Source organism: Hetaerina americana, unplaced genomic scaffold (assembly GCF_022747635.1).
Source record: "Hetaerina americana unplaced genomic scaffold, ioHetAmer1.1.p SCAF_17, whole genome shotgun sequence".
Lineage (NCBI taxonomy): Eukaryota > Metazoa > Arthropoda > Insecta > Odonata > Calopterygidae > Hetaerina > Hetaerina americana.
The window spans coordinates 552,712-567,172 of record NW_027286730.1 but is presented as its reverse complement, the minus strand read 5'-3'; the positions used below and the strand labels follow the sequence as shown (position 1 = coordinate 567,172).

Below are 14,461 nucleotides of genomic sequence, written 5' to 3'. Positions count from 1 at the left end.
CTTTTCTTTGAAGCTGAAGGAAAGGCAATATTGTTACTTTCTAGGAACAGTTACTAAAATATTTTACATTTACATATGGCTTGGCTGCATAATTACATCTAGATAAATGTAAATAAAATGTGATACAAAATGTATTATAATATTTTCATAAAAAATGGTGAAGTCATCATTGGAAATACATAATATAATATCTCCATTGTGTTACTATTCACACACAATTTATTATTCATTAGGATGAGAAATCATCTAAAAACACGAAAAGAATTTGCCTTTGGTACCTATTCATGGCAGCACAAAATTTCATGGTGAAACTTATTTTTTAGTCATTCTTCAACAATGGAAAGGGATCCTTGAGAGAGTGGATGAAATAAACTCATTCCCTATGGTACAGGGGGAGAAATATATTACCATAATGCAAGTATGTTGCTGGTTACTTGATCAAAAACTATTATCCTTGTTTAGGAGTAGATCTATTCATGAAGTTACAAGTTTATAACCTTTCAAAATAAAAACCGTTGACTCATGGTAATGGCCATTATTAAAAAGAATTAGGTATTGTCGAAGATAAAAAATTGAGCAAGTAGCAGCTAAAAATAAAGCTCTCCTTGACGGGCACGAACAGTTGGAAAAAATGATGGCTGAAATACTTCTTTACCAAAAAAAATTGCCTCTACCATGGTCAAAATCCTTCTGCTTTATGCTCACAAAAAATCATGAGGTAATTTTGAAGTTTTTGTTCTAAATCAATAATGGCATTGACAATCGCTATTTCTCAGACAAGTACTAACTTTTCGTTTTTACAGGAGATGATTATGAGGAATACATTTTATTGACACACTATTTTCAAATATAACATGTTTTGAATTAGGTGAAATCTCTTTCAAAAGGTTCCCTCTGATTTCTTCTAGCCAAAGTCAATGGTTGTCCTATACTTTGCCCTTCCTTATGTGAATGGTCTAGAAGCGGATGCATTGGAAGTTCCATTCTGAATGGTAAAACAAAATAGATTTTCCATCAAATGTTTTCTAAATGAGAAATGTATGTGCTTAAAAAAGAGTTCATATTAATCACCCAATCCAGCATCACGTTATGCATGGCAGCTCAAACACGAAGCAACACTGGCAATGTTGGGTGAGTAGAGCAAAACTCCTCTGTCCCTCATTAGACACCCCCAATGTGCTTTAAGTACCCCAAATGTCCTTTCCACTACACTTCTAGAGCGCCAATGGGCAAGACTGTACCATGTTCAAGGGATACTTCTGGTGCATGGGGTACTGTGGTTAAAAGCCATGGCTCTAATCCATACTCTGAATCTCCTAAGAGGCAATGAGAAATGATTGGTAAAGCAAGGTTGGTAGCTAAATAGACATTTAATTAGCCCAAAAATCTCAAGACAAAACTCATTAAGTATGCTTCGATTTCACCTAACATATAAAATTTGCTGCCTCCTTCATGTGCTGCCATCATTTCCCTTTTGGTTTCAGGCCAATTACAAATAAATTGGTCATGAACTCAGCCAGCATATGCAATGATGTTCATTATCTTCATTTTGTAATCACAAATCATAAAGAATGAACAATATCCACAGTTACTTTGATTTCAGCTCACATATTACAATTTCCAAAAACAAATTAAAAAATTATCATTTGCTCATCCTTTAGGTTAATGGAATTAACTTCTTCTGGCAGAGGCGTTACAATTGCATTGTGGGTGAAATTAAATAGCATCAATCACCCCTGGAAACCGAACATGTAGCTGAACCTATTAAATAAGCTTAATAAATCTTTTCATTTCTGAATTATTTCAAAAAAAAATTTTAATTACCTCCTCTCAAGTTTGGCCATTTCTTCTTGATGACACCCAGGGAACTTCACCCAGAGTGCCAGGAAGTAGTGACAAATAAATCTGGCCAATTTCCTAAAGATCTTTGAAGCCAACAACTGGCTTAACAAGATAATCCTACCCAACACCTTGCTGGTAGCTGCCTTCAGCCATAAATAATCTCAATGTGAGTAATACCTGTCACAATTTTAATCCCTATTTCTTAAATATACCATGCAAAACAATGAAATACAAATGTCATTCCACATAAATGTGATGAACTGATAGCGTTATTGGTTTAGCATTTTGCCTTGTAATTATAATAAATTATTTCAATCTATTAGCCAAATAATTGTCGATGATGAACATACTTCATCTTCTATAAAAATATTTCCATATACTACAGTGAATCTGTGGATTCAAAACAGTATACTGCTGAAATCCAAGGTATGCCTCAAATTGCTGATATATATAGAGTGCAATGCTCTTTGTAACTCTAAAAAAGCAAACAAAGTACTCTTAGTGCAGCTCGAAAGGGTTTGGTTAATCCCTTGACTTTCTCCTTTGAATTACTTGTTTAAGTCGCTCAACTAGGTTAAGTCACTCAACTAGGTTAAGTCGCTGCATTATTTTATGCTTTTCTATAATTTTAAAAGTTAATTTGTAGACTTCAAAGCTCCAAATTCATTGAAAAGTGTTCTATGGTAGCAGCGCCTCCGGGACATTTAATGGACAAAAAAAATAATTGTTTAGATGAAGAATGTAAAGAAAAATAAAGAGTAGAGTAAATATATGACTATGCTACATGTGAAAGGCATGATTATGGATGGAAAAGATAAATAGAAACTATCATAAAGACAGGATTAAGGGAAATGAAGAGAAAAAATGGGAGACTAAACAGAAAGAATTCACTGAAGAGTTATAATAAAGGAGAATCTACCAATCTGGAAATATAAGAAGAAAAGGAAGGGGAGATGAAAGCATGGAAAAGTTTATTATGATAAAGAAAGTACCTACTGCAATGAAAAATAAGAAAGAAATGATTATCACTCATTTTTTAAAGATGCTTTCTGACTGAAGGACTGAAAATTTATCACTAATTGGTAATGGGATCACCTGATGAATTTCTAAACACTCCAATGACCCCATTAATAATGTTATTTCATGTTTGTTATAAATTATGAAGAAATGTAAAGCATTAGTATTTGCCACAAGCAGTGGCAAAAGTAGACTGATTTTGAAAAGTTCCTGTGGGTGTGTTACTTTGTGTTACAGTGTAAAATGTTGGGTAAGTGAGGGCGAGGGAAGAAGACATTATGTATGTTGAACAGAAAGTAAAAAGTTTACAGAACCAACAAATGGTTTCTTGTAATGTGCAGTTTCATTGCATTTAGTGTTTAGTTAGGTGGGTCTATGTTTACAGGAGTACTTAGCCATATATACATGAAAACCAACCATGATTTACAGACTGCTGGCATTAACAACCTCAGTTAGCTGCATAACTTTCTCCAAAAATCACATATACCTACATTAAAAGTCATGAATCTGTGTCAACAAAAATATAAGCCTTTCATCAAAAATACACCTCTTACCCTTAGTGGCTGGAAAACTTTGCCTTATCAAAGAGTAAATATGTATCCCATACCTTAGCTTTAAGCTAGTAATCGATTTTATAAGTGTAAAAACGTTGACATTTATACTTGCCTGTGTTATGATGGTCACCAAAGTGCTGTTGGAAGTTCAGAAGGCTGTTCGTAGGACAATCATGCTTGATATCTTGGACCACCGTGAAAGTGATCTACAGCCCAAATTTGGTATCACCCAAATCCTTTTTGTTCCCGAGGATAAAAAGGAGAATGAAAGGCAACCATTTTGGAATGCTGGATGAAGTCAATAGAGGCAATGATGAGGTGCCTGAATGAGGCTCCCATTGACAACCTCCCAGAAGCACACCATAGTTGGCAGTGGTGCTGGCATCAGTGAGGCCATGCACAATAGTTTTACTTGGAAAAATTGCAAAAATTTTTACTTTGATCTATTGTAAATTTTTTCCCAGATTTATTCAATTTATTTGGGGAAAACCCTGTATATAAAAAAGGATAATCCTGGGTAAGTGAGGATGAGGGAAAAAGACATTAGGCATGTTGAACAAAATGAAAAAGTTACCAGAGTTAAGAAATGGTTTCTTCTCTTGAGCAGTTTTGTTGCATTTAGAGTTTTGTTTGGTGTGCCTATGCGCAGGGGATTACTTAGACCAAATATCCATGAAAATCTACCATGGTTTGCAGACTGCTGTCACTAACAACTGCAGCTATGCTTCATCACTTTCTCTATAAATCACATATACCTACATTAAAAGTCATGAATCTTGGTCAACAAAAATGTAAGCCTTTAATCAAAAATACATCATATGGCCACAAACATTGTCACATGAAAATACAATCACACATTAACATAATCCTAAAAAACAAAATATAAATGATTAGGCTCATTTTAGTCGATAAAATTAGCATACATGGCCACTTCATACTTTAAAAAGGTGATTTTTGCTCAGTATTTAGGTAACCCAATCACAAATGTTCGGATATCCATAGGTCCAAGCGTGACTTGAGTTGGGTCAAAAACTCCATTCTCTTGCTCCAAGAAATTTTCTTCCCCTGAAGTCTCTTCGGTCACAGGATTCGATTCTGATTTCCAGTTCATTCTTTTTGAATTTTCAAGCCATTGGTTGGCACCCAGTGTAGTCTCATGAATAAATGTTGGTTGGATAAATGTAAGAAGAGTCTGCAAATATTAAAAAAAACTTAAACAAAGCAATCTCATAACATGAACAACAACAGTCTCATAGTACAGATGGAGTTAGATAAAATCAATTCAATGAGTATTTAGGAGAACATTAAGGAAGCAATAATGGGACAACAAATATAAATATGCAATTGTTCCATTGCCATAGCTGATAATTTTACATGATTTACTCTATTCTAAATAGCCTGAGGCACAGATTCATTGCAAGGCTCTTCCTGGTGCATTAATGAGAATTTTAACTATTTATGACTAAAATATGACTATGACTACTAAAAGGTTAAGAAAAATGTGGGAGGAAGAGGTTATTAGACTGATTTTAAGTATCTACAAGGAAGGAATCTGGCTGGAAGACTTTGTGAAATCAGTGTTAGTTCATATTTCGAAAAAGGTAAAGGCTACGTCATGTGAGGACCACAGGACAATAAGTTTGATATCCCATGCAGCTAAAGTTATTCTCAGAATCATAAACAAAAGGATAGAGAGTAGGGCAAATGATTACTTAGGGAATGATCAGTTTGGGTTCAGGAAGGGGAGAGGTATGCGTGATGCCATTGCAGTGATGAAATCACTAATCAAGAGGAATATAGAATACAATCAGGAAGTATTTGCCTGTTTCATAGATTTCGAAAAAGTATTTGTTAGAGTGAATTGGGAAAACTAATGAGTATATTGTAGAATATAGGAACAGATTGGAGGGACAGGAGGCTGCAACCTGTACATGTCTCAGACTGCTCAAGTGCGAGTGGTGAATGGGAGTCAGGATGGGCAGGGCTAGAAAGAGGGTTAGGGTAGGGTTGCCCATATCACCATTGCTGTTCAACCTGTATGTGGAGGAAATGATTAATGAGGCATGGGAAGAACTGGAGGTAGGAATGAAAGTTGGCGGGGATTTCGTAAAATTAATCAGGCTCACTGATGATCAAGCTTTAGTTTGTCAGTCAGCAAGGGGTTGCAAGCATTGCTAAGTGAATTGGAAATTCAGTGCAACATATATGGGAGAATCAATATTAATGCTGTGCAATTTTCTACAAAGAAAAAGGCTAAGCTAAACATTAAAATGGGAGGGCAAAAACTAGATCTGGTAGAACAGTTTACGTATCTTTTCGTAGCTCCATTACGTAGCTCCATTTAATTTGGAGCGTAGCTATGTACGGCACGGAAACGTGGTCATTGAAGCAGGAGGACGTAAATTGGAGGCTTTTGAAATGTGGGTGTGAGGAAGAATGGAGAGGGTGAAATGTGCAGAGAAGAAAACAAATGAGGAAGTACTTGGTTTGGTGGGCGAAGAAAGGGGTTTGTTGGGAGAAATCCTATGGAGGCAGGAAAAGTGGATGAAGGGGGTATTGACCGACCGGATGTTGAAGACTGTAATTGAGGGGATAATGTTAGGCAAACGAGGAAAGGAAAGCTACAGGATAGGGATGTTGGACAGGATGAAGGGAGGAAGGAAATTCTCAGAGTTGAAGAGGGACCTGATGTAGACTAGGTTGCTGGATTGTGATTTGTTAGGAGTCACAAAATATTTATTTGGTAGTTGTGTCCATCCAAAAACCTACCTTAACCAGTACATTACCTAATAATAATAATGACTAAAATTCAACTAGGACACATTCTAAATTCTTTTTTAGAGTTTTCATTTCCTAATAAGTACTTATTTTGGGGATAAATAAATAGCAAAATATATTTAGAACCATAGGCTGGGTTACTCGTAAAATGGAGTATCACTTTAGGCCGCTGTTTTTGGGAACATAGTTTGGCTCATCCAGTTCTCACATGCTAGTGACTCATTACTGAACTCACTCTCGCTCTCTCCCCAGCACAGTCTCAAACAAGCATCAGCTGTGTGCACATGTGTTTTCATTTGAACTTGTATTTTTTAGTGCCCTGCAAGCCACCACTAGGATGTATGGCTGGGGGTGAATACTCACCAGACTTATTTTAACCCAAATATTGTTACTCCTTCCCATGGTTGGACAATGTTATTCTCATCCTCTATCGTTCATGGAAAAAATGGCTTCTTAAATATATCTGTTCTACACTTAATCTCTCTAATTCTATTGATATCATTTCGCCTATTTTAGGGAGATGTATTTAATAACAAATTTTCAACATCATTGCTCAAGAGACATCCTTCCAATTTATGTAAGAGATTTAATCTGTAATTTAACCTTCCCTCCGTAAGCGATTCCCAGGCTAGCTCCCTCTAATATTTTGGATACACTACTAAGTTTATCGCAACAATGTTTTACAAATCTAGCTCCTAAATGCTGCTCCCGATCCTTTGGATAGCATTTCTCCTTGAGCTCTCCATCACATATATCCAGTACTCCTCTAATAAATCCAAATTTTTTGCTAGCATGTCCACATATTCTCTGTATAATTTTCACCCAGGAGAGGTTGTGAGTGAGGGTAATGCCTAAATATTTAATCAAGTCTACTCATTCCATTTTGGTGTTCCTGATGCAGTAGGCATTTGGGAAGGTATGGTTGTCAACTCTCTTCCTCCACCTACTTGTTCTTCCTCCTCCTTCACCCACCTGGCCCCCGTGGGTTCACCAGTGTATTTGCATTCCTTAATTTAACCCACTGCTTTTAAGCAAATATAAAAAGAATGTAGCTTCCCCACCTATCTGATAATCAACAGTAAAATATGCTAGTGGAATAACCACAAAAACACTAACCTCCAGGTTTAGAGTTACTGATTTAGAGAGAATGGCATCCTCATCCATTTCATAGAAATGCTCCAGGCGGAGTAGTACTGTGTTTGCTGACCATGGCTCCAAAGTCAGGATATGAACATTGGGAGGTAGAGCCGTCTTCAGGCCTACAAACTGTAAAAAATTTGACACTGCTTAATCGCTTTTTACATGATTAAAGGTGGGAAGAATGACCAATTTCTGTCTCAATGAAGAACACAATGACTGAGCAAGTTCATATTTTTCAGAATACTATGGAAATAGACTGTAAGTGTTATCATTTTTCTCATTTATAAAACTGATGGAACAGTGCAATTTTGGACAGTTATATTTAAAAAAACAATATTGAAAATTAAAGTCTTCAATGGAAAAAACTACATTAATACTTAAAGAGCATATTCATTTGGCAATTTACGAGTCCAAATGCATGATATACCTAATATGATACCTGCTACATTCTTCTTAATCTTCCTTCTTTTTTAGACAAGTGTTACTTCAAGGTACATAGAGGGCACACCAATAAAATATCATAACCTTGGAGACATTTAACACATTGTTCTCTTTCCATTCACATTTTAAATTTTGGAATATATTTCACATAATATGAAATTTGTCTAATGGGTGACGTGATAAAAATATTATGTTTGTGTTCCATAAGTAAAAATATAGCTAATTTGATATTACAACCTAGACGCGATGGAAGGGCTTCTGCATTCCAATAACCCCTATAGCTGTGCTGGCAGGAGCAATGATAAAGTTAGGTGGCTGCAAAGGAGTCAGCTGCCAGTGGGGTGGCCATTGAGTGAAGGTGTCACATGAAAAACTATTGGAGAAGGCAACAGGTAACCACCTCAATTACTTAATATCCTAAGAATATAATAAGAATATCCTAAGAATCATGTCCACTATAGAGAAAATAAGTATTAGAAACTACAGGACTCGGCCCAATCGGCAGTGTGTCATGCCCGACTGCGGGATAGGCAAAGCTTCCACAGTGGTAATCTCACAAAATCCTTGCTTAGCAAAACTGACAGCAGCAACACAAGAAACAGAAGAAGACTGAATAAGTTGAAATAGGAACTTGGAATGCTATCTGTTTCTGTATATACTACCTTGATCAAAAAGTTCCCGGAATAACCACCGTGTGGCGCTCCCATCGTTCCGATTTGAGTTCTGTTTTTTTTTGTTAAATTGGTACATCTGTTGTTGATATTCCCTTTAAATCTTAGTGTCATAACTTGACATTTGCAAAAGTTACGGTCGGTTTTCGGTATGTCCATCAGTGCTTCCTGCGATTTTTCCATTACTTCCTCTCGGCTGCTAAAACGCGTTCCCCGTAATGGTTTTTTAACTCGATTGAACAGAAAGAAGTCACAGGGAGCCAAATCAGGTGAATTCGGTGGCTGTTGGATGGTATTTGTTGCATTTTTCGTCAAAAAATTACGAATAATGATAGCACTGTGCGACGGTGCGTTATCATGGTGCAAAATCCACGAGTTTTCTGCCCACATTTCTGGTCTCTTTCGGCGAATTGCTTCACGCAAACGTCTCATAACGCCCAAATAATACTCTTTGTGTACTGTCTGGCCTTCTGGCAAAAATTCATGATGCACTACACCGTTGTAATCCATGAAAACCGTCAGCATTGCCTTCTTTTTTGACTGAAAACGACGTGGTTTTTTTGGTCTCGGCTCATTTGGTGAACGCCATTCACTTGCCTGATGTCTGGATTGCGTGTCGTACTCATAAACCCACGTCTCGTCTCCAGTAATGATCCTTTTGATGAATGTGGGATCGGATTCAGCCTCGCAAATCATGTCTTTTGCGACGTCAACACGGTCTCTTTTTTGCATGAAATTGAGGTCTTTTGGCATGCTACACGACGGAAACCCAAATCATTAACCACAATGTCTTGGGCGGATCCATAGGCAATGTTCAAGTCCTCCGCTATTTCTCTGATGGTTAATTTGCGGTTATTGACCAACATTTCTTTTACTTTATCAATTTTTTCACCGACTTTCGATGTCGATGGTCTGCCACTGCGTTCATCATCTTCGATTGACTCACGACCACTTCTGAACCGCTCGTGCCACTGGTAAACGACCGTTTTTTTTAGAGAATCGTTGCCGAAACACTTTTCCAACATTTCCAACGTCCGTGCGCCACTAAATCCGTTTTTTACGCAAAATTTAATACAAGTTCGTTGTTGCAAATTTAAATCCATTTCTGCAATTGTAAAAAATCGCCAACACACACAGAGATAGATGTACTCTTGGCTACGTAACTTTTGCAAATGTCAAGTTATGACACTAAGATTTAAAGGGAATATCAACAACAGATGTACCAATTTAACAAAAAAAACAGAACTCAAATCGGAACGATGGGAGCGCCACACGGTGGTTATTCCGGGAACTTTTTGATCAAGGAGTACTCATTAGTTTTTCCCAATTCACTCTATCAAACGCTTTTTAGAAATCTACGAAACAGGCAAATACCTCCTGGTTGTGTTCTATATTCCTCTCCATTAATAATCTCATTGCTGCCATGGCATCACGCGTACCTCTCCCCTTTCTATACCCATACTGATCATCCCCTAAGTAATCATTTGCCCTACTCTCTATCCTTTTGTTTATGATCCTGAGGACAACTTTAGCTGCGTGCGATACCAAACTTATTGTTCTGTAGTCCTCACATGATGTAGCCTTCACCTTTTTCGGGATAGGAACTAAAACTGATCTCACAAAGTCTTCCGGCCAGATTCCTTCCTCATAAATACTACGGATCAGCCCATATAGCCTCTTCCTTCCACATTTTCCTAAGCATTTGGAAAGTTCCGCGGGAATGTTATCCACCCCCACGGCCTCATTTAGTTTCATCTCCCTTAATGCCCTTTTTATCTCATTGTCTAGAATACCTGGACCTAAGCTATCTTCCTCTACGTCATGTTCCTTTTCTATGTCTAACTTTGTCGGTCTAAGCTCTTTACTATACAATTCTTCTATATGCTCCTTCCCTCTCTCTTGGATCTTTCCTGTGTCAACTATTACCTTACCCGCCTTATCTCTAACTGTTAGCATAGCTCTTCCTTTCTTACTTCCCGATAATTTAACTTTGCTGTACAACGCACCGATTTCACCCTTCCTCTGCAGACTTTCCATATCCTCGCACTGTGTCTTCCACCATGCTTGTTTTGCTTTATTTGTTGCCCGCCTCAATTTATTGTTTAATTCTTTGTACTTCATTTTGCCTAATTCTGTATTTACATTCTTCCATTTTCGCCGCTCATCCATCTTTGTAATCATCTCATCCGTGATCCATGGTTTCCTAGTCCTTTTAGCGTTAACGGCTCCAATAGTGTCTTTCGTGGCTTTACACAACCCTTTCTTGATACTTTCCCATTTTTCTTCGATAGTTCTTAGCTCTTTACCATCCTCCATGATTTCCTCTACCGACTGTTTGTATTCCTTCCTTTTCAAACCATTTAATGCTTCTACATTCCATTTTCTAACTCGCCGCCCCTGCCTTATCTTTTTGAAACGGACGCTACATTTCATAACAACTAAATTTGGTCAGAGTCCGCATCCGCTCCCGGGAAGCTGTGCGAATTTATCACACTGTTCCTAAACCTGTGTCTAACCAGGATATAATCTAGCTGATACCTTTCTGAGTCACCTGGCATTTCCCATGTATACCTGCGTCTTTTGTGGTGTCTAAACCAAGTGTTGGTGATGACTAACCCCTGTCTCCTGCAGAACTCAACTGCTCTCTCCCCGCGGTCATTCCTCGTGCCCAAACCGTAGTCGCCCACCTCATCACCATCTCTTCCTTCGCCTACCGTCGCATTCCAATCCCCCATCACTATCAAATGTTTCCCTGCAGGAACACACGCGATCATGTCCTCTAACTGATCGTATATCTTATCGACCTCTTCTTCCTTATGGTTGCTCGGTGGCATGTATACCTGAATAATAACTAAGTTCGTCGGTTCTGCTTTTATCTCCACTAGTAGTATTCTATCCGTTACCTGCTCTATGTTGACTACGCTTCTTCCTACCTCTTCATTTAATACTATGGCAACCCCTCGTTGGCTCTCGTCCCCACCGCTGTATATTATTCTATACTTATCACTCCAGTAATCCCCGCTATCTTTCCATCTCACCTCGCATAGACCTAAAATATCTATATTTCCCCTTTCCATCTCTCGCTTAACATTCTCCAATTTCCCTGTCCTCATCATTGTCCTAACATTCCACGTTCCTATTCTAACTAATTTTGTCTTCTCCTGCGTCTTCTGTCCTGCTGCTGCTGGTTTTCCCTTGCAAGGGTTTCGTGGGATGACGACCGCGGAAGCCTTGCCTCCCCCGCTGCCGGGCACGACACACGGCCGATTGGGCCGAGCCCCGTGGTTGCCAGGACTCAAAATATCTCTCTTGTTCATCATATTTTTTTTCTTGGGAATGATAATTTAGGTGGTTTCCCGTTGCCTTCCTCAATAGTGTTTTTAACGTGACACCATCACTTACTGGCCGCCCCACTGGGGTCAGACGCCATTGCAGCCGCTGAGGAACAGACGCTGCGTGGACTACCTTTCGTCTGGCTCCTAACCTTCGACTTATCTGGCATGGGTGACCCTACCAGGAGCAATGATTATCACTCCCGCCAGCACAGCTCTAGGGGTCATCAGAACGCACAAGCCCTTTCACCACGTCAAGGTTGGAGTCCGGGGAGGGACACACACACACACACACACACATATATATATATATATATATATATATATATATACAGGTATATATGTATGTTCCGCTCTATTAGTGACTTCCTTACTGCTATGGAATCATATGTACCTCTCCCATTCCTGAACACAAACTGACCTTTTTAATAATAATTTGTCCTCCTCTCCATCCTTTTATTAGTAATTGAAAGTACCACCTTATGTGAGATTGAAATCAAACTTATTGTTCAATGATCCCCGCATACGAATGACTTCCCCTGTTTTGGGATGGTAACTAACGCCTTCTGACTACATTCCGGGCCAAAATCCTCCAACATAAATGTTACCAATAAACCTTTGAAAGCTCCTCTTTCTACGTTAGCTTAAATATTTAAGTAGTTCTGGGGGAATGTTATCTATCCCTAGAGCTTATTTGATTTCACTTCTATTAAGGCCCCTTCTTTCTCGTAAACAAGTATATCTGGACCGAAGATATCCCCATTTACCTTATATTCTATACCTATATCTAAACCTGCTGGCCTAATATCTTTACCATGTTCCATCTCTATTTTTTCTTTTCACCTCTCATGGTAAAATTAATGATTCTCCCGGTACATATTTGATATTGTGAACGAATCGTTCCCTCTTTTCCCTTGCAATGCTTTCAGCTTCCTGAACAGATCACTAATTTCACCCTCCCTTTGCAAGGTTCTCTCACTGCATCTTCTACCACGTTTCTTTTACTCTATTTTTTCCTGCTTTAATTAATATCTACATCATAAATACTTACTTCTGCCTATATCTGTATTTACGTTCTTCAATTTCCTTCTTTCCTATCTTCTTAATCATCTTAATCATCATTAATCCATGGTTTCCTCGGCATTTCCTTATTCACTGTTTAAATAGTTTTGTCCTCGGTTTTTGACATCCCTTCTGTGACACTTGGCAATTTTGCCTCTACTTTTGCCGTCTCCCTCATCATTCAAATATTTTAAATCTGCCTCTTGGTAGTACTTTCTTTTTGTCCTGTGGAGTGCTTCAACATTTCATAATCTCATCATTATTCCGTTTTATTTTTTCGAACCTAGCATTACACTTCAAAAGTACTAAAATATGATCGGAATCCGCATCAGCTCTTTGGAAACTGTGTGAATTCCTTACACTTTTCCTAAAACTGTGCCTAGTTATGATTTAGTTTAACTGATATCTTTCTGAGCCCCAGGTCATTTTCCAAACATGCCAACGTCCATTGCGGCGTTTAAATCAACAGCTTATAATGATTAGGCCATTTCTCTAGTAGAACTCCATTGTTCTTGTAGAATCCCCTCGTTTTTTCTGGTTCCTAAATCGTAGTAGCCCCCTCCCTACCATTTCTTCCTTCACCTACCTTCGCATTACAAACCTCCATCAGTATCGAATGCTTCTTTCCAAGTACAACCGCAATAATTTCCTCTAACTGATTGTTTACCCTGTCTACTTCTTTCTCCCTACGGTTACTTGTTGGCACGCAGACCCTAATCATGACGAAGTTTTTGGTTCAAATTTCAACTCCTCTAAACATATTCTATCATTCACCCTATACTACATTCTCTTACCTGCTCTGCTATTGCCAAACCTCGCCGGCTCTCTTCCCCACCGCTGTGTAGTGCTCTATAACGATCGCTCCAGTAATCCCCGCTATCCTTCCATCCGTTCATAACCAGGCTCCATATCAAAGCTTGAACAAGTCTTTTCTTAACATCTTTACTTAATGCCCCTGTCATCAATTCCCACTTTCTTGTGAAAGCCTCTTTGCCCAGCGCAATTCTTCTCCTTATGTCCCTACTACTTTGCCATTTGGTCCAAAACACTTTCGAGATACCTATACTGTTCCACCTGTTTTGCCCTTATATTTTAGCGTTTAACTTAGCCTTTCTCCTCCTGGAAAAGCGCATAACCTTTGTTTCATGTATGTTGATTCTCATCCTATATCATTCCATATTACACTGAATTTTCAATTCACTCAGCAATGCTTGCAACCCCTCGGCTGACTGACAAACTAGAGCTTAGTCACCAGCAAGCCTTACTGACTTTATGACTTCTCCGCCGACTTTCATTCCTATCTCCAATTCTTTCCATGCCTCAATAACTATTTCTTCCACATATACGTTGAACAACAGAGGTGATAATGGAAAACCCAACTGTCTTATTCCTCTTCCTAAAACTGCCCGTCTGGACTCTCCGTTCCCCACTCGCAACTGAGCAGTCTTGAGACATGTACAGGAAGCGGATTAGCCAATTTCACACCTCTGAAAACTTTCCATATCCTCGCACTGCGTCTTCCATCATGCTACTTTTGCTTTATTGGTTGCCCGTCTCAATTTATTAGTAAGCTCTTTGTACTTTCTTTTGCCTAACTCTGTGTTTGCCTTATTCCATTGTCTTC

The 14,461-nt window shown here is 38.5% G+C and overlaps 1 protein-coding gene across 1 annotated transcript in view; it reads right to left on the bottom strand.

The window, feature by feature from the left end:
• Positions 1–4,237: 4,237 nt before the first annotated feature.
• Positions 4,238–14,461, bottom strand: part of LOC139687149 (lysosomal alpha-mannosidase-like) — a 54,923-nt gene continuing 44,699 nt past the window's right edge. Inside the window, exons 15-16 of the mRNA XM_071584282.1 lie at positions 7,308–7,457; positions 4,238–4,605 (exon numbers count right to left, since the gene is read on the bottom strand). Of these exons, the coding sequence (XP_071440383.1) occupies positions 4,372–4,605; positions 7,308–7,457 (384 nt within the window). The 3' untranslated portion in view covers positions 4,238–4,371. The remainder of the gene's footprint in view (positions 4,606–7,307; positions 7,458–14,461) is intronic.